General features: G+C 41.7%; 1 protein-coding gene across 1 annotated transcript in view; it reads right to left on the reverse strand.

The window, feature by feature from the left end:
• Positions 1-529: 529 nt before the first annotated feature.
• Positions 530-27,864, reverse strand: part of LOC139458758 (uncharacterized) — a 35,854-nt gene continuing 8,519 nt past the window's right edge. The window contains exons 2-11 of the mRNA XM_071240171.1: positions 26,457-26,525; positions 12,714-12,979; positions 8,567-8,694; positions 5,707-5,787; positions 4,854-4,887; positions 4,288-4,358; positions 3,269-3,354; positions 2,690-2,792; positions 2,308-2,383; positions 530-1,628 (exon numbers count right to left, since the gene is read on the reverse strand). Coding sequence (XP_071096272.1) covers positions 1,468-1,628; positions 2,308-2,383; positions 2,690-2,792; positions 3,269-3,354; positions 4,288-4,358; positions 4,854-4,887; positions 5,707-5,787; positions 8,567-8,694; positions 12,714-12,979; positions 26,457-26,525 — 1,075 coding nt within the window. The 3' untranslated portion in view covers positions 530-1,467. The remainder of the gene's footprint in view (positions 1,629-2,307; positions 2,384-2,689; positions 2,793-3,268; positions 3,355-4,287; positions 4,359-4,853; positions 4,888-5,706; positions 5,788-8,566; positions 8,695-12,713; positions 12,980-26,456; positions 26,526-27,864) is intronic.

The following is a 27,864-nucleotide window of genomic DNA, read 5'->3' on the forward strand; positions in this document are numbered from 1 at the left end:
CAGACATGACCAGCATGTGCCCGTTCAAGCCTATCTACCATATAGATCATTCCGTGTCATTTAATGCAATATTACATACACAGTGTTGCGTTGTATGTTCAATATGGTGGCCTCGTTTGAGGATCACTAGGTCTCTGTGCAGAGTTGCGTCCCCTTGACTGTGCTAAGATCCGCTTGTAGAGGGTTCAAATACCAGATTCAGCCCGATAAAGACCTAGCACCATCAACACTTAATGCGTGATATCTAAAGGTATAATAAATGTTTGGGTTTTCTCTTATTAGGCTGAAACTTTGTACTTCCAAGTCTACATATGCAAATTATATCTTGACCTGAACTCGATATACGACCAATCCGGGTGATAATATATGTTTATCTAGATATACCACCAATCCGGGTGATTATATTGAGAGGTTTATCTGTATATACAACCAATCTAAAAAAATATCATATGTTGAAAATATTTATTTAAATATAATTTGTGTTCAGCAAAATAAGCACAACAAAAATTGCTCGTCAAGTCATGTAGAGGTGTAATCTACATGCAAAATTTGCACACAAATATAGGTGAATATATACACTTCACCCTAATACAGTAATATATTCATGGCAGGTTGACTCATCCGTCGCTTAGTCAGTCTAACACGCCAGTGACGTTACATCATGAAATCATTAATGCATGCTTAACAAATAAGTGAATGTTTGCATGTACACAAGACTATGTGGATTACAGGTAACAACACGTATATCCAAAAGTCCTTCAAACAATGACATCGATAAGTCATCTAAACCTATTAATCGATCAGTTATCATTGTGTATATATAATGGCACATGGCAGAGCTAGGTTCATCTTCCCGAGGCAAGGGCGTTAACTGGACTAACTTGACTTTTATAGGCAGTAAACTCCCTTGCCTCGGGAAGATGATCTAGGTTAGGCGTATTTTACGACGCTGGTCCTAACAGTGAAATATTCTGGTTAGAGGTGTCATTCATACACAAGCTCTTTTTGTAACAATTTGCACATCATATAGACCACCAACGACACAAATGGCTATTGGTCAGTTGTTAAATTCTATGAAATTATTTCCCACCTATAATTCTACGCAAGCTGGTAAGCTGGGAAATATCTGTGACCCGTGTGAGTACATCCAATTAGTCACTTGAACACATCGATGAGATCATCACAAATCAACTTTCCTATACAGTGAAACCCTGATAGTCTGGACACTGTACGTTGAGGAACTCAACCTCACGGAGAACTACCGTTGCGAACGTCTATACATTATATATGGGACATCACAAAGTACCCATTATACGTTTATCCTGATATTGGTTAATCTGGACAATGTCACTAGACCGGGTACTGTCCTGACTAACAAGGGTTCAGTGTATCTTATTAAGGCCCCTCTCATATCATTTCGTGAAAGTATTTCCGGTACTAGACAACGTTGGCGTGAGACGAGCCACGTCAACTGTCCGAGTCCGCATCTTCAGCTAGTTCTGACCACGTGCGCTGTCTGTCCAGATCGCCCTGACAGAGCTGACCTAGTTTAATGACGACCTCATCATTGGAACTCCTCCACAAGAGGAAACGCCGATATACGAAATACTGATTCAGGGCCCGACGACCTGGAATAGAACAACAGTTATATTGGCAGGGTCTAAACCACAAGCATAAGTGGGACATAAATGGAATCATGGTATCGCCTTCATATATACGCCAGATCCCATAGAACGACGTGTTGTCCTCGAATTGTAAGAAGCGAGAGATTCATGCCAGAATTGACGCCATGCCTATGCATAGTGGAATGACAGACGCCATTTACAGAAACCCCTCATGCCAGAATTGACGCCATGTCTATACACAGTGGAATGACAGACGCCATTTATTGCAACCCTTCATGTCAGAATTGACGCCATCTCTATACATAGTGGAATGACAGACGCCATTTACAGAAACCCTTCATGCCAGAATTGACGCCATGTCTATACTAGAGGAATGACAGACGCCATTTACAGAAACCCTTCATGCCAGAATTGACGCCATATCTATACTAGAGGAATGACAGACGCCATTTACAGAAACCCTTCATGCCAGAATTGACGCCATGTCTATACTAGAGGAATGACTGATGCTACTTACTGCAACCCTATGAATTTAGCATCCTCTTCAAAACAGACAATTGTTTCATGTGAAAAGATGAGCGGAACATTTTTATCATTACCGTCGGCATGTACAAAGAATAATTATTCTTGTCTCGTGCTTTCTGGAACGAGTCTATTGTTTTAGAACTCATCCCTAACCAACCTTCTGCCATGTGTTCAGACGGGGAGTCCACTCGCACGATGTTTGGGTGTACAGCTTTTCTTATAACCGCCAACACCTGGAAACAAAGAACATGGAGCCACATACACCATATTTCCCTTTCCGACTGATCACCATAAATATTCAAGAACGTCTCTCAATTGTGGCGACACTGTTAACTGTTGGCTTGGATTTTGTATCGAGATTAGATATTTTTCAGCTTCAACTGCAAAACCGGATATATTTTTTAGATAAGACTTCTTTTTTTAAAGTAAAACACAACGTAATGTTTGTGGCAAGCATTTTCCTTTCCTCCGAGGTCTGAAGCATACTTTTTTTTCAAGAATGTTGAAGAATATCAAATAGCTGGTCTCTAAAAGCCTACCTCTCTCCCTTGCTTGTCTCCTTCTAAGAAACACCCCATGACATTGATGGCTGCCTCCTCTGGCCTCAGTTTGCTGATCATGTGCCCGAGCTTGGACCAGAACCTGTATAAAGTATCAGCATATTCATATGGTATACCATACATGACATCAGCGCATTCATTCACAATCATAATGCCCAGGACCATAGAGTGAAATGTATCCAGTTTTCGTGTCATAACCATGCTTCCACGAGATTACGGGTCAAAATATATCCCTACACCTTTGCCTGTAGTAAAAACCGACTACTTGGATTGGGTAGCCTTGTGTGGCTGGTGTGTGACTCCGCGATGCTATACCCTACTATGATATTTACACGGAGTTTTCACACCTCCTTTCTCACTGGCTCTTGCGTGTCATCGTAACCAGATGGCTTGGGACGTTGCTCATAGTATCAATCACGGGATTGTCTTGAGCAAACTCGGTTATTTCCAGGCCGCCGACAAGGAGCTGCGGTATTGCTGAGTGTGGCTTTTAACAAGAAACAAACGAACATCAGTGTAATAATGTCTCTGATTGGCACATACTGGGACGACACTTACTCAATGACGGGTGCATAGTCAGCCCGCTGCAGTTTCTGGGGCGTCATTACGTAGTTCTTCAGCAGGTAGCAGAACCCAGTTCCGCCCTGCAACAGAACACAACCTTAACACAAATTGAACCCACCAGACCACACCGTTAACAGTGCCAGAACACAACGTTAACACAACCAGAACATAATGTCAACCCCATCAGAACACAACGTTCAAACAACCAGAACACAACGTTAGCACAAACAGAACAAAACGTTCACACTAACAGAACACAACATTAACACAACCAGAACACAATGTTAACACTGCCAGAACACAACGTTCAAACAACCAGAACATAACGTTGACACTACCAGGACACAACGTTCACACTACCAGGACACAACGTTCACACTAACAGAACACAACATTAACACAACCAGAACACAATGTTAACACTGCCAGAACACAACGTTCAAACAACCAGAACATAAAGTTGACACTATTCACACTACCAGGACACAACGTTCACACTACCAGGGCACAATGTTAACACAACGTTCACACTACCAGGACACAACGTTCACACTACCAGGACACAGTGTTAACACAACGTTCACACTACCAGGACACAGTGTTAACACAACCAGAACACAACGTTCATACTACCAGGACACAGTGTTAACATTGTCAGAACACAACGTTCAAACACCCAGAACATAACGTTAACACAACCAGAACACAACTCGTCACTCCAACGTCACTCTTTTGTAATTGGAGATTTAAAAAAAACTTCATTTCGTCAAGTGAATTTATTGTAACATCATGGATCTCCCAAAATCCATTGCAATTTTCGCTACGGTAATGCATTCCTGAAAATACAAAACACATCGACAGAAATGAGTAATTGAGTTTACGCCGCATTTGGCACCAAGAGTGGAATCGAACCCGGGTTTTCGGCGTGACGAGCGATTGCTTTCACCATTAAGCTACCCGTCGTCACCCTTTTAACATTCATAGAAGAATCTAAAATACCAGTTCAGTCTTACCCCACATAGCAGTAAACACGAATGCATCTTGCATCCCATGTGGTAATGATCAAGTCGACTTTGTACTGCATCTGAAAAATATATCATTTAATATGTATTCTAAAGTTTCCGTTCTATGACAAGAATTCTCAGTATCGTTATTATGCTATTGTTAAAATTTCTTCTTTTCACGTGTATTGAGATATAAACTGCTTGGCAAAATAAAGAATACAACCATGTTTAAAATTAAACACAAGATTTTTTTTATTGGATGGTGATATAAAATTTTGATTGGGGTATCATTGTTGTGTTTTGGACCTTGCGTTAGCAGTTTCTTTTTCGGAGCCTGTTTTCAGCCTAGTAACGTTTTGACAACGTTTGTAATGTTTTGGTCAAATCTAGTGTACACCTTTTGTCCGGCAGTTTGCACCTATTGCTTTAACTGAAACTTTTTAAACAGTCACAAAATGCATCGTCTACAAATTTGTTTAATATTCTCAAGCCTTTTTTTAAAGCACGCCTTTGTGAAATGTTCCGACCACGAGAGATCACGATCAACGATATGTATCCTCAATACTTGAACTTACTTAAAATATCTTCGAAAGACCATGTCTCGAATTCCTGCAAACAAACGTACAAATCAAATATAGAACGCTTTCTGTTATGTTTCCGTACGTTTATATAAATCGCTTTTGCTGTCATTGATATGTAAGAAGGTTACACCAATCACAGACTATATTATTGATAATATGCATTCTTGTGGTTTCAGTCCACTTTAAGTAATACCTAGCAATACAACATGGAGAGACACCAGAAATGTATGTTTCACACACAAAACCATTATTGCGAATAGAACACGGGCCTTGGTGTGATGTGGAAACACTTTAACTACTAGACTTCCCCAACGCCACACAAGGTACTCCTTAGTTTTCAAAACTGTCACATTTTAAAACTTTCACATTGTCACTACAAACATCTACTCTGAATCTTAGTCAACCTTCACCTTGCCTTTGGCTGAGTTGTTAAATAATATTGTTCTCAGCCATTCATTATTATACAATTAAAAAACATTTGTTACATGTTAAAGTGGCGGTATGGTAGCCTAGTGGTCAAAGCGTTGGCTCGTCCCGCCTAAAACTGAGGTTCGCTTCCCAGTGAAATCTCTGGAGTCTCTCTGTCATGGTGTGGCCTAAATATTGCTAAAAGCCGCGTAAAACCTACTCACTCACTCAACCCACTAATCAGTTGTCACCCACACCCACACCCACACTCACTCCATAACAGATCATCACTCGCAGACTTAAACTAGGTTAATTCTATTTCAATGCCAATGTGTCACTGCCATTGATTTTCAAATATAAGATTAATGTTGAGTTGGATTCTCTGAAGGTTATAAAGGTAAGTATTCCGAATTATGGCAATATTTGCTATTGTACTCACGTAAACAATAAATATGACATTTTTATCCTTCTTGATCGCCTTCTTCATAGAATGACATCGGGGCAGGCGCGATGACACCAGCTGTGGCAAAACAGAAGCAGAACACAATCAGCTGCGTATTCCAAGCAGCAGTATCGATGTCGTAGCCGGACTGAGTAAACGAGAGGTCGACGTGAGAGCGTCACATTTTGTGAAGTTAATTACCATACTGATGCGGAAGTTAGCACTTTTACCGACATCTTCCTGAGGCAAGAGAGTTAACTGACCATAAAAGTCCAGTTTCCACCCTTGCAGAAATAGGCTGGAATTATATAGTTATATTTTGGCTGGACTAACGAGTCTATGCGTAGTCCAATCATAATCGCGTAACGATATCGACATCCGGTTCGTAAACTGCCGTGCTGGGTCTGCAAAGCATGTGTACCAACAACTCGGCCTAAACATATATTTTACAAATCTTTTCATATTTTTAATCAAGGTGCACACGTTATTTGATGCACTTCGCGAAGTAAGACTCGTTTTATTACAATACAAATTTTGATTTTCGATCAGATTGTCTTGACTGGGAGCTGCCATTTTGTTTGAAGCAAATGCAAGTGATATGAGTGGTGGAATCTGATTGGTAGATTGATAGAAGGGACATAACTCGTAATAGCAACTGGTGGCGCTACGATCGTGCCAAGAAATTCCAGCATAATTTAGTTCGGCAAGGGTGGAAACTGGACGTTTACAGTTAGTAAACTCCCTTGCCTCGGGAAGATGTTTAACCGAGGGAGAACAAACTGCACCGAAACTGAATAAAGAACGCAAGAACCCTTCAACTCTTTCGTCAAATAAATGTTTCCCTTTAGTTAAAATATATAAAACGACAACCTCTTTCTATAGTCAAAAGAAATTTCTGCTAAAAACCTTGTACTATTCCGACTACATCATAACAATGTGATTGTGAATCACTACCAAACAGAACCCGTGGAGATCTGGGGTAGAATAGGTCTTCAGCAACCATCGTTGCCGTAAAACGCGACTATGCTTGTCCTAAGAGGCGACTAAAGGGATCAGGTGGTCAGGCTCGCTGACTTGGTTGATATATGTCATCGTATCCCGATTGCGTGTATTGATGCTCATGACGCCAATTTCTGGATTGTCTGGTCCAGACTCAATTATTGACAAACGGCCGTCATATAGCTGTAATATTGCTAAGTGCGGCGTCAAACAACAAACAAACAAAAACTATCTGATAAGTGATGATAACAGGTATTTGAGAAAAGGTGAGTTTCACCAAACTGGTAAACGTCTAAGACATGCATCCTTCGACGTGATATAAATATCTGTTCTGTAAGAAATACTGTTCAAAGCGGCGTTGAATAGAATAAAAGAATAGAAGTTAATATAAAAGTAATGATAAATCTCCCATGTTATCAAATTAATCACACCTAATCGGTACCGTTTCGTCAATACTTCTCGAACAGCCGATGTGTGACAGTCGTGAATATTTAACACAATCAGTATCTCGAGTTCGTGCCTAATTGACATCTCTTCCCAAACCTTCTTTCTAATACAGTTGTTTCATGTTTCCATGACAACTATCAAGTCACCGATCTGGCACACTCAAATATTCAAGAGATTGGTCGTTCCAACGTGCCCTAATCGGTTTAATCCCGCAGAAACCACTTTCATGTGACACGAAAGCCGGAGCATTAAGCGATCGATAGGCGTCTTTCTAAATAAAACTCGATACAAAGATGAAGTGCCAGTGTTTATTTTCGAAAGTTTCTCTTCATGCGGATTCCCTACACAGGCGTTTTTCAAAAGGTACATCTGAACATTTTTTAAATTGAGATAACCCATGTCTATAATCCTGTCAGCCACCCCTCTTTAAATTGACCACAGGTATTCGTTCCCAACCTTTCCACAGACTTAATTTAGAATAGGATGTTTATTCACGCCATTGTACCTGCTAAAACGCCCCACACATGCCGACAACAGAACCTGTTCGTCTTTGGTAGAACATGCCCTTAATGATATACTGACAAACGTTCAAAACTCATTTTCGAATTTTTGTAATATTTGGCAAAATGGATATTCAAATAAAATAAAGTTGTTCCGTGAATTTAGGCATGAGTTGGTTTGTTTGTTATTTTGAGTCGCACTCAGCAATATTTCAGCTATATGACAGCGGTCTGTAAATAATCAAGTCTGGATCAGACAATCCGGTGATTGATATCATGAGCATCGATCCACGCAATTGGGATCGATGACGTGCTTCAACTAAGTTAGCGAGCCTGACCACCCGATCCCGTTAGTCGCCTCCTACGACAAGCATAGTCGCCTTCAGGCAAGGATAATGAAATCAAATAATGTCGTTGTACGGGTTCAAATCTGAAACAGTGTGTTTCAATGAGCTCGAAAACACATGTTGTCATTTCGAGTTCCAATTTATAATGCTGTTATGTTAAAAGGCCTTGCCACAATAAATGTGCCGCCGTACCAGCTCTGCAAGATTTGAAGTTCGGGTAGTCCAGATGAGCTCCCATTAACTATCTACTTTTTTGTGAATGGTGACCCTTCTCACCTCAAACTTGCCGAGGGGATAAAAAGGTGAATATTGTGCCCAACACATGACACCACCTTAAGCCTCAACAATCAGACAATTGTTTGTTATTTTACGCCGCACTCAGCAATTTAACAGAACGAGTAAAATGTCATCTCAAGCTAATCCTCATCCAAGGCGAATGACGATAGAAGGTGAGAAATTGAATGCATGTGATAACACGTGAAACATGTATCTCATACCGGTACTTGGTGAACGATGGCTAAATATGCGAATCTAAAACTACTTTGTTAATCAGGTCCTACTTACGACTATCCTTGGGTTCATGAAGTTGTCGTGACCGTAGGTGTGGACCCTCTCATCGTGCTGCTCCTGATTCCAGCGCATCTTCTCAATCTCAGACACCACCCTACTGATGTCCTCCCTCGCCTGTACAGCTGCACAAAGACAACACAGACAATACAAGCTGTACAAAGACAATACAGACAATACAAGCTGCACAAAGACAACACAGACAATACAAGCTGTACAAAGACAACACAGACAATACAAGCTGCACAAAGACAACACAGACAATACAAGCTGTACAAAGACAATACAGACAATACAAGCTGTACAAAGACAACACAGACAATACAAGCTGCACAAAGACAACACAGACAATACAAGCTGTACAAAGACAATACAGACAATACAAGCTGCACAAAGACAACACAGACAATACAAGCTGTACAAAGACAACACAGACAATACAAGCTGTACAAAGACAACACAGACAATACAAGCTGTACAAAGACAACACAGACAATACAAGCTGTACAGAGACAACACAGACAATACAAGCTGTACAGAGACAACACAGACAATACAAGCTGCACAAAGACAATACTACAGAAATACAGACAATACAAGCTGCACAAAGACACTACTACAGCAATACAGACAATACAAGCTGTACAAAGACAACACAGACAATACAAGCTGTACAAAGACAATACTACAGAAATACAGACAATACAAGCTGGACAAAGACACTACTACAGCAACACAGACAATACAAGCTGTACAAAGACAACACAGACAATACAAGCTGTACAAAGACAATACAGACAATACAAGCTGTACAGAGACAACACAGACAATACAAGCTGCACAAAGACAACACAGACAATACAAGCTGCACAAAGACAACACAGACAATACAAGCTGCACAAAGACAACACAGACAATACAAGCTGTACAAAGACAACACAGACAATACAAGCTGTACAAAGACAACACAGACAATACAAGCTGTACAAAGACAATACAGACAATACAAGCTGTACAAAGACAACACAGACAATACAAGCTGCACAAAGACAACACAGACAATACAAGCTGTACAAAGACAACACAGACAATACAAGCTGTACAAAGACAACACAGACAATACAAGCTGCACAAAGACAACACAGACAATACAAGCTGTACAAAGACAACACAGACAATACAAGCTGTACAAAGACAACACAGACAATACAAGCTGTACAAAGACAACACAGACAATACAAGCTGCACAAAGACAATACTACAGAAATACAGACAATACAAGCTGCACAAAGACAATACTACAGAAATACAGACAATACAAGCTGCACAAAGACAATACTACAGCAATACAGACAATACAAGCTGCACAGAGACAATACTACAGCAATACAGACAATACAAGCTGCGCAGAGACAATACTACAGAAATACAGACAATACAAGCTGCACAGAGACAATACTACAGCAATACAGACAATTCAAGCTGCACAAAGACAATACTACAGAAATACAGACAATACAAGCTGCATCGGGACAATACCACAGCAATAGAAACAATACAGCTGCGCAGAGACAATACCATAGCAACAGAAACAATACAAGCTGCACAAAGACAATACCACAGCAATAGAAACAATACAAGCTGCACAAAGACAATACCACAGCAATAGAAACAATACAAGCTGCACAAAGACAATACCACAGCAATAGAAACAATACAAGCTGCACAAAGACAATACCACAGCAATAGAAACAATACAAGCTGCACAAAGGCAATACCACAGCAACAGAAACAATACAAGCTGCACAAAGGCAATACCACAGCAACAGAAACAATACAAGCTGCACAAAGACAATACCACAGCAACAGAAACAATACAAGCTGCACAGAGACAATACCACAGCAATACAGACAATACAAGCTGCACAAAGACAATACCACAGCAACAGAAACAATACAAGCTGCACAAAGACAATACCACAGCAATAGAAACAATACAAGCTGCACAAAGACAATACCACAGCAATAGAAACAATACAAGCTGCACAGAGACAATACCACAGCAATAGAAACAATACAAGCTGCACAAAGACAATACCAGTGCAACAGAAACAATACAAGCTGCACAAAGACAATACCACAGCAATAGAAACAATACAAGCTGCACAAAGACAATACCACAGCAATAGAAACAATACAAGCTGCACAAAGACAATACCACAGCAACAGAAACAATACAAGCTGCACAAAGACAATACCACAGCAATAGAAACAATACAAGCTGCACAAAGACAATACCACAGCAATAGAAACAATACAAGCTGCACAAAGACAATACCACAGCAACAGAAACAATACAAGCTGCACAAAGACAATACCACAGCAATAGAAACAATACAAGCTGCACAAAGACAATACCACAGCAACAGAAACAATACAAGCTGCACAAAGACAATACCACAGCAATAGAAACAATACAAGCTGCACAAAGACAATACCACAGCAATAGAAACAATACAAGCTGCACAGAGACAATACCACAGCAATAGAAACAATACAAGCTGCACAAAGACAATACCACAGCAATAGAAACAATACAAGCTGCACAAAGACAATACCACAGCAATAGAAACAATACAAGCTGCACAAAGACAATACCACAGCAATAGAAACAATACAAGCTGCACAAAGACAATACCACAGCAATAGAAACAATACAAGCTGCAAAAAGACAATTCGGTAGCAATACAGACACTACAAGCTGCACTCAGCACAGTACAAGCTGCACTTAGATAGCACGGTACAAGCTGCACTTAGATAGCACGGTACAAGCTGCACTTAGATAGCACGGTACAAGCTGCACTCAGCACGGTACAAGCTGCACTCAGATAGCACGGTACAAGCTGCACTTAGATAGCACGGTACAAGCTGCATTTAGTCAGCACGGTACAAGCTGCACTTAGATAGCACGGTACAAGCTGCACTTAGATAGCACGGTACAAGCTGCACTCAGCACGGTACAAGCTGCACTCAGATAGCACGGTACAAGTTGCACTTAGATAGCACGGTACAAGCTGCATTTAGTCAGCACGGTACAAGTTGCACTTAGATAGCAGGGTACAAGTTGCACTTAGATAGCACGGTACAAGCTGCACTCAGATAGCACGGTACAAGCTGCACTTAGATAGCACGGTACAAGCTGCATTTAGTCAGCACGGTACAAGCTGCACTTAGATAGCACGGTACATGCTGCACTCAGATAGCACGGTACAAGTTGCACTCAGATAGCACGGTACAAGTTGCACTTAGATAGCACGGTACAAGCTGCACTTAGATAGCACGGTACAAGCTGCACTTAGATAGCACGGTACAAGCTGCATTTAGTCAGCACGGTACAAGCTGCACTCAGCACGGTACAAGCTGCACTCAGATAGCACGGTACAAGCTGCACTTAGATAGCACGGTACAAGCTGCACTCAGCACGGTACAAGTTGCACTTAGATAGCACGGTACAAGCTGCATTTAGTCAGCACGGTACAAGCTGCACTTAGATAGCACGGTACAAGCTGCACTTAGATAGCACGGTACAAGCTGCATTTAGTCAGCACGGTACAAGTTGCACTTAGATAGCAGGGTACATGCTGCACTCAGATAGCACGGTACAAGCTGCACTTAGATAGCACGGTACAAGCTGCACTCAGATAGCAGGGTACAAGTTGCACTTAGATAGCACGGTACAAGCTGCACTTAGATAGCACGGTACAAGCTGCTCTTAGATAGCACGGTACAAGCTGCACTTAGATAGCACGGTACAAGTTGCACTTAGATAGCACGGTACAAGCTGCACTCAGATAGCACGGTACAAGTTGCACTTAGATAGCACGGTACAAGCTGCACTTAGATAGCACGGTACAAGTTGCACTTAGATAGCACGGTACAAGCTGCACTCAGATAGCAAAGTACAAGCTGCACTCAAAGATACTATCAGCATTTATCAGCATTTATGCGTTTGCTTAGTTAAATTTACTCCCGTTAAAATCAGCTTAACAATTGACAAATAATGTTCATAACAACAATGGGATAATTTACAGTAAGAAGCTCACTTGTGTTGATGAAATACTTACATAATGCCGACAAGTCTTACCTTGTAATGACGTCATGCCAATGGCAGCATCAGCTTGTAATCTAGGAAGGTTGAAAGTCTGACCCGCGGGTTTCATCCACGGCCTCATGCGGCCAGTTCTAATTTCTTGGCGGGATTTCGACTCCTCGTCCCCTCGGTCATCAATCTCGCCGAGTCTCGAAATACTCTCGCCATATCTTGTAACAGTCTCGCTGAACTTTGACCCGATTGGCGGAAGTGGGGCTTGGGCGTTTGGTTTGGCGTGACGCGGCCTGGGAGATCTTTGACTACAAAAAAGAAAACACAATTCTCCAGAATTCTAATTCACGTGATCTGCAACATATAAGTCGAAAACGCCGATAGTAGGTTTCATACATTAATCATGATGGTAGGGTAGAAGAATGGTTTCGAGGATCTGGGTTCGATTTCCCACAAGGGGGCCCCCATTTCTAGTGTCGGTGTTTTCTGCCAAAACGGCCGAGAAAGTCCTACTCAGAACCAATGACACATCAAAGCGACAACAGAGAGGCATCAATATCTATGTTAACAAGACCGCCTCCGTGGTCTAGTGGTAGACCGTCTCCCAAGAGAGCGGAAGGTCAGGGGTTCGATCCCAGGCCACGTCATGCCCAGAGATGGTACTTGTTGTTACCCTGCCTGGCGATCGGCATTAAGGGGCCAAAACAAAGGCTGGTCGGCTCGGAGTCAATAGACTGTGTCCGAGTGAGGAGTTCACGTGAAACTGCGGCATTGTGTCTCAGTGGTTAGCACTATATCAGTCTGGACTAGTACAAACAGCCACACACACACACACACACACGCGCGCGCGCGCACGAACGAGCGTGTAAGCACGCCGCTATTTAAGTGCAATAATCTCGAACGCGACGTTAAACCCCATTTCACCTCACCTGTGTTAGCATATAACATAGATTTAACGATCTACACTCATCATGTCTAGTGCATCACTGATTATGTAAATAAAATTGACAATCCCTTTCCATATTCATAAGGAGACTCTGCTAAAAGCGGAGTCGATCTTAAGATTCCGACTATATCACAATCATGTGTTTATGAACCACTATGAAATAGTGATTATACAAGGTGTCCGCGAAAAGTTTAGCATATCTTGCCCCGCAATTAGCACCCGTCACAAACACATGCAAAGACAAGTCAATTGTTCCCCTGAACAAAAACACTGGAATATATGGTGAAGTCGAAATAGCGAATTGCATAATACATATTGAGCTGTGATGTCTGTTTAGTCGGGAGACACATTACAGCGTGGAGACGCTATATACTATGGATATATATTAAGGGAACTAATGATCTGGATGTAACTAACGCTGAGAAGTATATTAACAATACCGTGGCGTTGCAACTGAACGCAACATCTGATGCAATTTCAAACCATACATGAACAGCACGTGATGCGGTACACAGTACGCGTGCACACAGAATCATAATCACTGATGCAATTGAGCTAGCCACGCGCCTGAAAATGCCTCCGATGCGGTATCTCAATAAACAGGCAAAATGGCGAATTGTGGGTACAATAGAGTGTGGGACGTCACTATCCCAAGTTGTGTGGCAAATAAACAAAGTGGGACAGTGGGACAAGTACCGTCAAACGGTTGGGGATGCAGTGGGCGTTGGTGGCCTGACAAAAAACGACACCTACACAAATAATCTCATGACAGTAATTACACTATATAATAGTTTAAAATCAATAGAGAATTTCGTACAATAACAAGAAAGAGATTATAAACATATACCGTCAAAAACCCACTCCATGCATCCCCACTAAAATCAATAAAGGTTAACCTAACAGCTCACAATAGGCAGCAAAGAGTTTAGGTGGTTTAGGCAACGCCAGGGACGTGTTACAGCATGTTTACAGACGAATCAAGGTTTCGCCTCCGATTCAGAGATGGCAGAAAACCTTGTTGGCGACGTAGCGGCGAGCGGTATGCAAGGGCAACAATTCTTGATAATGATCTGTATGGGTGCGGTAGTGTCATGGTGTGGGGCGGTATCACACGTGACAGGCGAACTAATCTGGTAACTGTGAATGGGCATTTGACGAACCAGCGATATGTGGTCAAACTTTTTGCGCCCTGTCGTCGTTCCATTCGTTCCATTAAATGTTCTCGTCATTACACCTTCATTAGCATTTCATCAGTTCCCTTAACTTTTGTCACTAGTGTATACACCAAACTGAGACATTTCCTTTGTTATTGGAGTAATAATTAACTGCTAGATAGATTAAATTTACAAAGTAATTTTTGAATGACTCGATCCTATTATGCAAGGACTGTCAATTGAACCGAGCCAAGTATCTTTTTAACGAATATGAAACGCGTTGCAATGAATTCATCGCCAACGACTATCAACGAGATTCTATTGAGCGTAAAAGATAAATTGATCTTGAATATCGAATGACGACTTTGACTTGAACTTGAAAAGACAAACAAGTGATTAAAGTTACATGACAGGATCACTGAAAATCAATGACACGGGGTGTTTCGCGAAAAGCGTAAGAGCCTCCTGTCCTACCGGTAGCACCCGCAAATTTTCATCAAAGAACTTTCAAAAAAGTAAGTGTTTGGTTGTTGCCTAACGCCGCACCCAGCAACTCTCCTGCAATACAACGGTGTTCTGTAAACAATCGAGTCTGTACTAGACAATCCAGTGATCAGTATCCTGAGTAAAATATTAATGACCCATCAATGACGCCATCAATATGTAGACGGGTTATTGGCTGTATATGCGTTGCCTCACATTTATCTTTATACAGCATTGCAAATACCAAGGCGACATATGTTATTAGCCATGGTTTCTTATGAAAGAAAATAATTTTGGTCACCTCAAATTATCAAGGATCCGGAATCCAGATTTATTCAAAAGTGAATTATCAAATTATCTGAGTACATCTATTTTTCTCATTGACATTCGAGATATGTTCGAAATGTCTACAATTACCGTTAAGGGGGTACAGGTGGCCAAGTTGTATAAGGCACCGCAATTCGCTGAACAACCTATGATCGTGGGTTCGAATCCCATTTTGCCACGATTGTTTCTAGGTTCGTTAGCACCATGCTCGTGGGTTTCAACAAAGTGGTAATGTCTGAGACATGCATCATTTTCGTCCCTTATTAAGCTGAAACGCCTTGATATAACTAGAATACTGTGTTAAACCCAACACTAATTACCGTTTAAGGCTTTCAAGGTGTGTCATATATCTGGCTTTTTTATGAAGTAGTTCTCTCTCGCCCAAAGCGACATCTAGCGCCACTTTACTCAACCCTTCCTGTTGAAGCACCTCCCGCACCTGCGCAGGCATCATATAATCCGGGTCTTCAAAGTCAACTTCCGGGCTAGGAGTTGAGTAAGATGGCGACCCACTTGGACTCGGGTCTAACACACAAGAAGCCCTTTTCACAGGCATCGTAACCATGAATTGTAACGGGAAGGACGACAACTCATTCGCAACTGCAGTTGGTAAATCTCCGGTCGCCATGGTGACACACTTGTACCGTTAGTTCCAAAGTCAAAAGCAGAGAATACGGTCTAGAAGAGCTCAGGAATCCATTTTTGCTTAAGTCATCTTGGGTTGTGTATGTATATATTTACACGTTCCGGTCATAATTCATTAAATGACGTCACTTCAATACACTCCTTTTGAACTTATCGGTATAAACACATGCGACATCTCATTCCAGTTCTCCCCCAGTTAATCCCGATGCAGTCACGCACAACCGCACTGGGTCTTAGCTACGAATGTTTTTAAAGTCTTCATGTCAAGTCCATCCAAACATCGCTAATAAGTAACCAGCAAATGAGGGCTCGATCTCTGTATCGGCAACTGATCTGTAGTTCTCGTTGAATTAATAATGATCATTACTTTACGCATCATTAAATGTTGATGCCCGCTTGCTTTTTCTTGGTAAATGCACGTTCTCTGTGTACTGAGTAGAACCGATCTCACTTTGTTGTTCACGTACATGGGAATGCCATTACGTACGTGACTTTAGAGCCATGTTGGAAGGAAATACTTGGAAAGGCATTGTGATGAACCCAATACCCTTGATATGCCTTGTGATGAACAGTAGCCTTGATATGCCTTGTGATGAACACAGTAGCCTTGATATGCCTTGTGATGAACACAGTAGCCTTGATATGCCTTGTGATGAACACAGTAGCCTTGATATGCCTTGTGATGAACACAGTAGCCTTGATATGCCTTGTGATGAACACAGTAGCCTTGATATGCCTTGTGATGAAAGAAATAACTTGGATGTGATCAACGCAAAAGCCTTGATATGTTTGCTTTGTACCTTCACTGTTAAATCTTTTCACTTAATGTATTTTAAATAAATCTCTGTAAAAATAGTAAAAAACCCTGACGTCTTCTTATGAACTACATTTCTTGATGCCAGTTAGCTGATTTATTATTTTAAACTAGTTTGACAGACGAATCACTTTCGTCACATTCTGTCCACAGCTGATACACAATCAGATTCAGGAGAACAATTGAGTAAACCAACTGACATACACGGAGTCTATCGGTGCAAATGTCCAGTCTGAGTTGCTCTCTAGAGATGTACAGAGAAAGCAGCGAGAAGGACGATCCAGGCAGACCACACTCTCATCCACTGTAGTTTAAACTACGCACATCCTCTTCCTCTGGTACGCCGCAATCCTTAACAATCCTTTAAAATTGGTCCATGTTGTTAGTTGATATCAATGTTAGGTAACGGTCAGATATAAGTACATTCAAACCTTATCCAAGCTGTAGTAATTCACAAGTCCTACATGAAATGTTCTTGATATTCAACATCCACATCCTTTAACATTTATCCGAGAGGGGGATATAGGTGTATATATAAGCAGTTCATATTCAACATCACATCCTTCAACATCTATTGGATAAGCTGTATATACAAGTAGTCCCTATTCATCATCTCAGCATCCAGCATCCAGCATCCAGCATCCAGCATCAAGGTCCTTCCAGATCAAACTCTCCAAATAAAACACACCGTGCAATCAAGCAACCTTCTCCGTGAAGTCAGACATGAATTTCACCAAACACCACCGGCTCCTACTCCGGGTTTAATCAGGTTATCCGTGCCCTCACCTGGATCAGCGCCCCAGTAACCGGGATCAGACGCATGCCGTTCCCACGGCCAATAGAGTGTCACTGACATCATGGTTACTGATCCTGCCTCCTGATCTGTGTTGAAGACACATGGGTCTTTAAGTCGACACGACCTACATGATTTAATAATTGGTTATGACCACATTCTGTGACTAAAGATAGAAGAATAAACAACGTCGCTTAGCGAAGCATCGTTGTCTTTCACTTACGGATCGATTTTCTCCGCAGTCAATACGTGTCTATCATAGCCTACTGTACTGGTTTGATCAGTCGTTCTGCCATGTCGCTGACAATACCGTAGACACTCCTCATTAGGTTCCCTCGGCAGCCTGTTTTGTTATTACTCGTCTATAGGTGTACCCTGGTGACCTTTTGGTGGAAGATCTGTTATTACACGTCTAGAGGGGCACCCTGGTAACCTTTTGGTGGAAGATCTGTTATTACACGTCTAGATGGACACCCTGGTGACCTTTTGGTGGAAGATCTGTTATTACACGTCTAGATGGACACCCTGGTGACCTGTTGGTGGAGGATCTGTTATTACACGTATAGATCGACACCCTGGTGACCTTTTTGTGGAAGATCTGTTATAACACGTCTAGAGGGACACCCTAGTGACCTTTTGGTGGAAGATCTGTTATTACACGTATAGATGGACACCCTGGTGACCTTTTGGTGGAAGATCTGTTATTACACGTCCAGATGGACACCCTGGTAGCATTCGGTGGAAGATCTGTTATTACACGGATAGATCGACACCCTGGTGACCTTTTGGTGGAGGATCTGTAATTACACGTCTAGATGGACACCCTGGTGACCTTTTGGAAGAAAATCTGTTAATAAACGTCCAGATGGACACCCTGGTGACCTTTTGGTGGAAGAGCTGTTATTACACGTCCAGATGGACACCCTGGTGACCTTTGGCGGAAGATCTGTTATTACACGTCCATATGGGCACCCTGGTGACCTTTGGTGGAAGATCTGTTATTACACGTATAGATGGACACCCTGGTGACCTTTGGTGGAAGATCTGTTATTACACGTATAGATGGACACCCTGGTGACCTTTGGCGGAAGATCTGTTATTACACGTCTAGATGGGCACCCTGGTTACCCTTTGGTGGAAGATCTGTTATTACACGTCTAGATGAACAACTTGGTAGCCTTTTGATGGAAGATCTGTTATTACACGTATAGATGGACACCCTGGTAACCAAGTGCAAGATCTGCTGTTCTTCATCTACAGGTCCCGCCTGGTAACCAAGTGCAAGATCTGCTGTACATCATCTACAGGTCCCGCCTGGTAACCAAGTGCAAGATCTGCTGTACTTCATCTACAGGTCCCGCCTGGTAACCAAGTGCAAGATCTGCTGTACTTCATCTACAGGTCCCGCCTGGTACCCAGTGCAAGATCTGCTGTACTTCATCTACAGGCCCCGCCTGGTACCCAGTACAAGATCTGCTGTACTTCATCTACAGGTCCCGCCTGGTACCCAGTGCAAGATCTGCTGTTCTTCATCTACAGGTCCCGCCTGGTACCCAGTGCAAGATCTGCTGTACTTCATCTACAGGTCCCGCCTGGTACCCAGTGCAAGATCTGCTGTACTTCATCTACAGGTCCCGCCTGGTACCCAGTGCAAGATCTGCTGTACTTCATCTACAGGTCCCGCCTTGTACCCAGTGCAAGATCTGCTGTACTTCATCTACAGGTCCCGCCTGGTACCCAGTGCAAGATCTGCTGTACTTCATCTACAGGTCCCGCCTGGTACCAAGTGCAAGATCTGCTGTTCTTCATCTACAGGTCCCGCCTTGTACCCAGTGCAAGATCTGCTGTACATCATCTACAGGTCCCGCCTGGTACCCAGTGCAAGATCTGCTGTACTTCATCTACAGGTCCCGCCTTGTACCCAGTGCAAGATCTGCTGTACATCATCTACAGGTCCCGCCTGATAACCTTCTGGTCGATGGTATTACCGCTATCATACATCTACGTGCATGACTCACGTTACTGACAATGCGGTATTCACCCATCAATATATTCGTCCTGGTGACATTTTGGTGCCTAGAGGTATTTGACTCGGCGACCATACAAACTTATACAAACTCGCATTTTATTTGCCCCGCATTCTTGAATTTTTGAGTCGGTTGATCCGTGAACCAAACAATAAAACATGAAACACCATGGTAATTGTGGTCCTCGTTTCAGGGCGAAGGTAGTATACAGGTAGGAGTGAGTTAGTGAGTGAGTTAAAATTTAACGTCCCGTCGGCAGTATTCAGCCAAATAGTGACGATAAGTGCATATGAAATTAACACATATCATGTCACATTATCACACATTAGTAACATTTTTAAGAAAGATGTACAATTCAAATGTCATGAAAGTTTGCTGTCTGTAAGGTCTTTTTCCAAGGTATTTGTATCCTGTTAGTATGGAATCTAGAAGGGACATTGTCGCGATGTCGCATTTGGCTTGTATTTGATACAGCGACTACGCGACAATGTCCCTTCTAAGATTCCATATATTAGTGATTTCCATACATAATATATATGGATATTTGAACACACGGGATTAATATTTAAACCGACTTTTTCACATGCCAGTCCCGTGACGCAATCCATTTCCAGGACTGAACTGAACTGAACTGAACGGAACGGAACGGAACGGAACTGAAATTAAATCCCAATTTAACAGAACGAGTAAAATGTCATTCCAGGCTAATCTTGAGCATCGATCTACCAAATGGAACCATCTTGAGAGCGAGATTTTAGTAGAGGATATTGTGTTTTGAGGTGAAAGTAGGACAACACACCGATGTCTGGCAATGCACGTAAGTGGTGTATGTGGCAAGAACATTTCCGAAGAAATCAAGCTCCCAAACACAACATTGTGACAGTCATGAAGCACGTGACCTCGGACAGCACGTGCAGATTTACCACTGTCACCCAGGTTGTGAGCAGGTTTTTTTGGTAACCAAAAGCTCAAAGACACAATCTTAAAAACACATTTAATCACCGAGTAAGCAACAACGCTGACCTTGCGACGTTTGCAACGTGCCGACCGTTTACCTGCGTCAGAATACGTCAGAATATTGTTGCCCAAACTCTGCATGTTTCTCAATCTGTCATCAGCAGATTATGGGTCCGGGATCCGACACCAAAAAACACATACTGTCGATGATCGCCGCCGGCCTTGACGCCCAGGGCAACAACTACAGCCCAGGACAGATTAGTCAGAACGTTGGCATTAAGAAATAAGTTGCAAACTGCCACCCAGATAAGGGACCGGGTGCAACAGACAAATGGTTTAAGAGTACATGCCCAGGCGGTGCGAAATGGCCTGCACAGATGACATTGATGTGCACGACGTCCACGTGTCATGAATTCGTGCATGTCTGCCCAACAGAAGTGGTTTTACCCGATGTTAGTGACGTTTCCTGCAAAATTCATTTTTTCAAATTTGACCCCTTTAACGACCTAGTGTGCCACCATCTCATCACACCAGCCATTAGAACCGATCAGATCTGATCGCCTACTCCCCAGCAGATATGATCATATCATTCCAAATAGATCAGAAGATACGTCTTGATGATTCACACTACCCCTTACCTTTTAGCATAGTACACTGTCAGGAAGAGGAGCCTATTGTGTTTATTATAATAATAATAATAACAACAACAACAATGATAATAATCCCGTGTCGTGATGCGCCGGCCTAGAATTGTGAATTTCCGACACATCAAATAGATTATATGCGGTATGTTGCTTAATCAGGATGAGTCCGGATGGGAATTAAAGCGTGAATAATTCATGCGTAGTTTCCCGACACGCCTTGTGTCGACACCTTCACACAGTGCGGACCACGGAGACGCGGCAACAAGTCTTGACCATTTGTCTACCAGTTAAGGAATATGTCATGAAAGAGTTGACAATCACTGACTTTTTTTCACAACGCCAAAAGAAGTTACAAATCTTTTTGTGAACTAATTTATTCTCAAAATGGAACTAAACTATTTTCTCACAGCTAGTTTCTTTGCAAGTTTATATATATTTTTTTTCATTTTATTAAATTAAACGTTCTACCTTATTTTCATCATTCAAAACAACTTTAAAAAGGCAAGGCCTTTGTATGGGAAGTATTGCCACGAAATGAATGTACATTTGATTTGTAATTTTTATAAAGTTATTAATTTGTAAAATTGTTATTTTTTATCTAGCACGATGAAACTGCCTACGACGTAAGACCCGAGAAAAATCTATCAGAAAACATATCTAAAAAAACGTGTTCTTTTACCGACGAGAGTAGGCATCAAATGCATCTTTTTTTAAGATGGGAAGGTATTTCCTACATAGTGTTGTTTATAGTTATCAACGATTGATCTGAACACACACTTTTAATCTTCATATTTCGATCCTTAACGGAAACACAATTAACGCAACTTGAGATGCTGCTTGTGTTTTTTTCTTTCGGAAGAGCGACGATCACCCCAGATACAGTTACATATATAGACGTGGCGATCACCCAAGATGCAGTTATATATATAGACGTGTACCTGTGAAAGTCTTAGTTCAAAGATATCGATTACATTTATAGGTGTTAATTCCACTGATTTGATCGTAGTGCATAAAGGGAAAGGAACGTATGCCATGACGGAGATTGGGTGGAGTTATCTCCCTTTGATCGGATCGCGGCAATGGCAATAAATAATTGTGAGAAATGGTATGACGAATTGGAGTGTTTTTTGCAATGTGTTCACATCCGACATATCCAGTGAACAAATTTTCTGTTTTGGTACAACATGAGGACACATTCTTTTTTCCAGTCTATTTTTTTATCAACTATTCAAGAGAATAACCAACGATCAACGAGGAATTACAGATAATATGTCCTTGGTGAATAAATCGCGTCAGTCCCGGAGGTCTTTCAGCATTCTGTCACAAGGGACAGCTAATCATTAATTCCATGTTTCGAGTAGATTATTCTAAATATAACTCATATTGAAATTGTCATATCGTACGTTTCTCAGCACTGTGACGTCATATATCGTCAACTGACCAATCAGCATTGAGAATCACAAGAATGCGCATGTGCGAATATTGGAAAGTTGTTACATATAATCACTCTACCCTTCTGGGTAATATCCTCTAATAAGAAATGGTCGGTCATTTTCAGTTGCCATGGAAATATATGACGTCATTCATTGTATCAGGACTTAACATTCCAGAGCGAAGGCCTGTCGTTCTCGCAGCTGTTTAAGCACGCGTACATTGAGAGTGCTGCGGCTCATTACGAAAACGTTTTGTATTTGCAGTGTCAACAATTAATGTCGTCTTCTCAAAACTAGTTCCCACACGAAGTTAACAGTTTAAAACGCGTACAAGGAAAGCCAATTAACAGAAGTTGTGTTAGCAATGAGATTCATTTATCATCCAAATATCATCATATCGCTTGGGTGAGATCAAGCGATATCTACATTGTAGATATCGCTGCAATGAAATTGCATCACAATGCTTTGTAGAACATTGTGACGTCATTGTTACCATGACGTCACAATCAAATGCATCACTAATGGCTCTGCTACAGAATCTGTTAGCAGTACTTTTTACACTTAAGACACTGCTTAATACTGTCTACAAACTGAAAATGTTGGAAGAATGATGTTGGATAATAAATAAAATCTCACCCTCGTGTCTTTTGATATCAAATATATCAACACTATGATAACAGCCTCGGAGTTTTTCAACTTTTGTCAAATCATGTTGATATATTTGATACCAAAAGACACTCGGGTGAGATTCTGTATATATTTTCTACATAAATCTGAGGACAATAAACTAGCACAAAAATCTAATGATTTGAACAAAACAGGAAGCCATCAAAAGGATTTTCTACATAATTCTGAGGACAATAAACTAGCACAAAAATCTAATGATTTGAACAAAATAGGAAGTCATCAAAAGGAGAAACAAGCATGTCAAAGTCCTGCTCATTCAGGCTTGTCATTTCAAAGGAATATTCTTTTTACAGAGCCAAATATTAATTTTGAGAGAATAATTATGAGCATGGTCATAACTAAGTCAAATTTAAAATATCGCAAAAATAGAACACATCACTCAGTCCCACTACTAACTACACATATACCAAATTTCATGAGATTTGGGTCTAAGAGCACTGAGTTATGACCATTAATAAATTTAAACAGACCGGGACATAAGTCAGGTGAGCTAAAAATGGTTCCATTGAATACAAACTACAAACGAACTCAGAAACACTTGCTTCATGCTTACAGGTTAGCCTTCAGATATCCACGGGGCGGTCGGATAGCCTAGTGGTTAAAGCGTTCGTTCGTCACGCTGAAGACCCGGGTTTGATTCCCGACATGGGTACAATGTGTGAAGCCCATTTCTGGTGTCCCACGCCGTGATATTGCTGGAAAATTGCTAAAAGCGGCGTAAAACCATTCTCACTTTCTCAGATATCCACGACACTGTATTTACAACCAAAGGAGCAACTAGCCTATTCTACGTATACTTCATTACAGAGTCTCTTCCCCGAGGATGGGGAACAGAGATTATGAAATCCGTGTGCAAAAAGGCGTCATTATAGTCAAGTATAGTTCAGTTCTGCAGTCTTCAATTTCCTTGACAATTTGCAGATGGTTTTGTGTGTTTCACACTTAATTAAACAATATGCACTTACTCTACCAACCTGTTTGACAATAAATTGGGAAGTGATTAATGGCCACCTCTATCAGGGCTTCCTTGATAAAGAAATTAACGAAACGTAAGATTATATAAGACGAAACAACCAGCCCATGCATGTACGCATGAACTGTGTTGTAACAGACCAAGGTGCTCGACAAATGGAACCTACAAAGGAAGCAAATGTGTGACACACCTTATCCGTTCACGTTTGTCAATCCAACGTTTCCGGATATACCAACCCTACTTATCCCCTAATCCACACCCAACCTCATCTCATCCCTACGTATCCCCTCATCCCAAACCTACTGATCCCCTCATCCCAACCCTACTGATCCCCTCATCCCAACCCTACTTATCCCCTCATCCCAAACCTACTTATCCCCTCATCCCAACCCTACTTATCCCCTCATCCCAACCCTACCTATCCCCTCATCCCAACCCTACTTATCCCCTCATCCCAACCCTACTTATCCCCTCATCCCAACCCTACTTATCCCCTCATCCCAAACCTACTGATCCCCTCATCACAATCCTCCTTATCCCCTCATACCAACCCTAATTATCCCATCATCCCAAACCTACTTATCCCCTCATCCCAACCCTACTTATCCCCTCATCCCAAACCTACTTATCCCCTCATCCCAACCCTACTTATCCCCTCATCCCAACCCTACTTATCCCCTCATCCCAACCCTACCTATCCCCTCATCCCAACCCTACCTATCCCCTCATCCCAAACCTACTGATCCCCTCATCACAATCCTCCTTATCCCCTCATCCCAAACCTACTTATCCCCTCATCCCAACCCTACTTATCCCCTCATCCCAACCCTACCTATCCCCTCATCCCAACCCTACTTATCCCCTCATCCCAAACCTACTGATCCCCTCATCACAATCCTCCTTATCCCCTCATACCAACCCTACTTATCCCCTCATCCCAATCCTCCTTATCCCCTCATACCAACCCTAATTATCCCATCATCACAACCCTACGTATCCCCTCATCCCAATCCTCCTTATCCCCTCATACCAACCCTACTTATCCCATCATCCCAACCCTACCTATCCCCTCATACCAACCCTAATTATCCCATCATCACAACCCTACTTATCGCATCATCCCAACCCTACTGATCCCCTCATCCCAACCCTCCTTATCCCATCATCCCAAACCTACTTATCCCGCTCACTTTTCAACGGCAACTTACATCTAGATCTAAATATGAAACAGAAGCGGCGGTTTCACTGGACTGCTTCAGTTCTTGTTCAGGAGGGTAAATCAGTGGAAAGGAATTGGTAAATGAGATGTCTTTTATATTGAACTATATCAGAGAATCGATATCTGAAGCTTAAGTTAAATTTGAGTGAGGATGTTAATGTACACACGTTTCTCTCTTTCTCTTCCTTTCTGTCATTTAATGTATTAATTGTAAATAAAAAAAACATGTAAATCTGTGGGAGTGGACGACCTAAGCTGTGATAACTTGTATAAAATATGTCTAAACATCGCACATCTGACTAATTTTATGTTCTAGGACGTTAACAATAATTCACAGAGTGAGTGAGTGAGTTGGATTTAACGTTACTTTCAGCTTGATGTGCGAGTGATGCGGGTCATAAAGGTTTACCACCATGTATGGTGCTGAAGATGAATCATAATCTGGGCGAATATGAGATTCGTACCCACAACAAACAAATATGTCTTGAGGACACCAAATCTGCTACAAAATCTTTGTTTTATAAAAATATTCTGCTCGAAACGGGTAACAGATTCTAATGCCGAAACACTTGGAACCACGCCCTCCTCTCTTGAAGACGAAACGGGTGCCAAAAAACATTACCATCAACGTAAGCACCAATGAACATGCTGGAAAGAAAAGTGAAAATAACAAATTTACTCACAATTTCCGTGGTTCTTTAGCAAGAACAGGTCGGCTTTGCTTCCGCAACTTATCCTTTTCCGAAAAGTTCCTGCAATAAGAGCAAGAACAGAATGGTTTCCATTGGATTGTTGTGAAGAATACCACGGACATGCCCCCGTTGTATCTACATAGAAGATGCAGGAGATGACTCGTTATTAAAGAGGGAGGTCGCTTTATATTAGGCATTAACGCCCCAATCGCGCGCTTAGAAGCCATCAATCACGAAAGATGAGCAAAAAACATAACGGCGAGAGGGAGAGTTAATTAACTTGCCGCGAAACGCGGCCCGGGAATATGAAGCAAATTTGTGAAATATTTACGAAATGAGTAATAAAAACTGCTTCTGCGCTGTAGAATTATTTCTCTTGGATAGGCCTGTCGGGATAAACACATTGTTTGGACGGCAGTTATAGATGCATGGTGTGTTTTAACGAGTGGAGACTGAGTACACTGTCTATAAGCCCTTGTACCATAATTTAAACACGTTAAAAGGCATAGACATGTGTTTAAAATCTAAACATTCAAAAGGACGTAAACGTGGTCATAATCCAAACGTGTTTAGGACCTATTTCGATTCTTAACATTAAGGCGGCACGGGTGGCCCAGTTGTCAAAGTAGCCGGAATTCGCTGTGCAGGGCTGTGGCCGGTCGTTTCTCCATACCTCTCCCGCTTAAAACAAGGTCTGGGATGAGATATGGCGACACGTACGACAGGACCAGAACCAGCCGGTAACCGTTTTGACTCAGCTGGCCAATCTTTGGTTGACATTGGGAACAACTTCCTCCAGGCTGTCACCTGGTGTCTTTAAGGCGCAGTCGCTATCCCGCCTGTATCAACGCAAATGGTCACGCCCGATACTGACATTGTCAATTGATTTATTGCACCACCCCTATTAATGAATTTGTTATCATAAACATTGCTAAAACAGACCAATGACCAAATATTATGTTGTTAATTTCAGTAACATAACATTTATATCACTTTATATGAAGCACAGTTCCTTTTCCGCTAGTATAGTCATTAAAACTATATGAATGGAACACTGAAAATATATAATGACGACAGGTGTTTACGAAAAGGATAAGCATGTCCTGCTCTATAACAGTAGCGCCCGCCACTGACACAATTTCCGTTGAAAAGTATGGGTATAAGTTAATCAAGCAACATGACGTTGGCCTGAAAACATTCGAATCTGGACAAGATAATTAACATTATCAGCAATGATCCACGCGAACGGGGTACAACGCCAAGAAAGTCACCGAGTCTTACCACCCGATCCGTTAAGGGGCCCTGAGTACGGAGGTCAAGGTCAAGGTCAGAGTATGGTATAGCATTAAGCATCATGTTGACAAACGATGTGTCATATTAAGTAAATTCCTCTAAATGT

The sequence above is a fragment of the Haliotis cracherodii genome, unplaced genomic scaffold, assembly GCF_022045235.1.
Source record: "Haliotis cracherodii isolate W230 unplaced genomic scaffold, xgHalCrac1.p SCAF_13, whole genome shotgun sequence".
Taxonomy (NCBI): Eukaryota; Metazoa; Mollusca; class Gastropoda; order Lepetellida; family Haliotidae; genus Haliotis; species Haliotis cracherodii.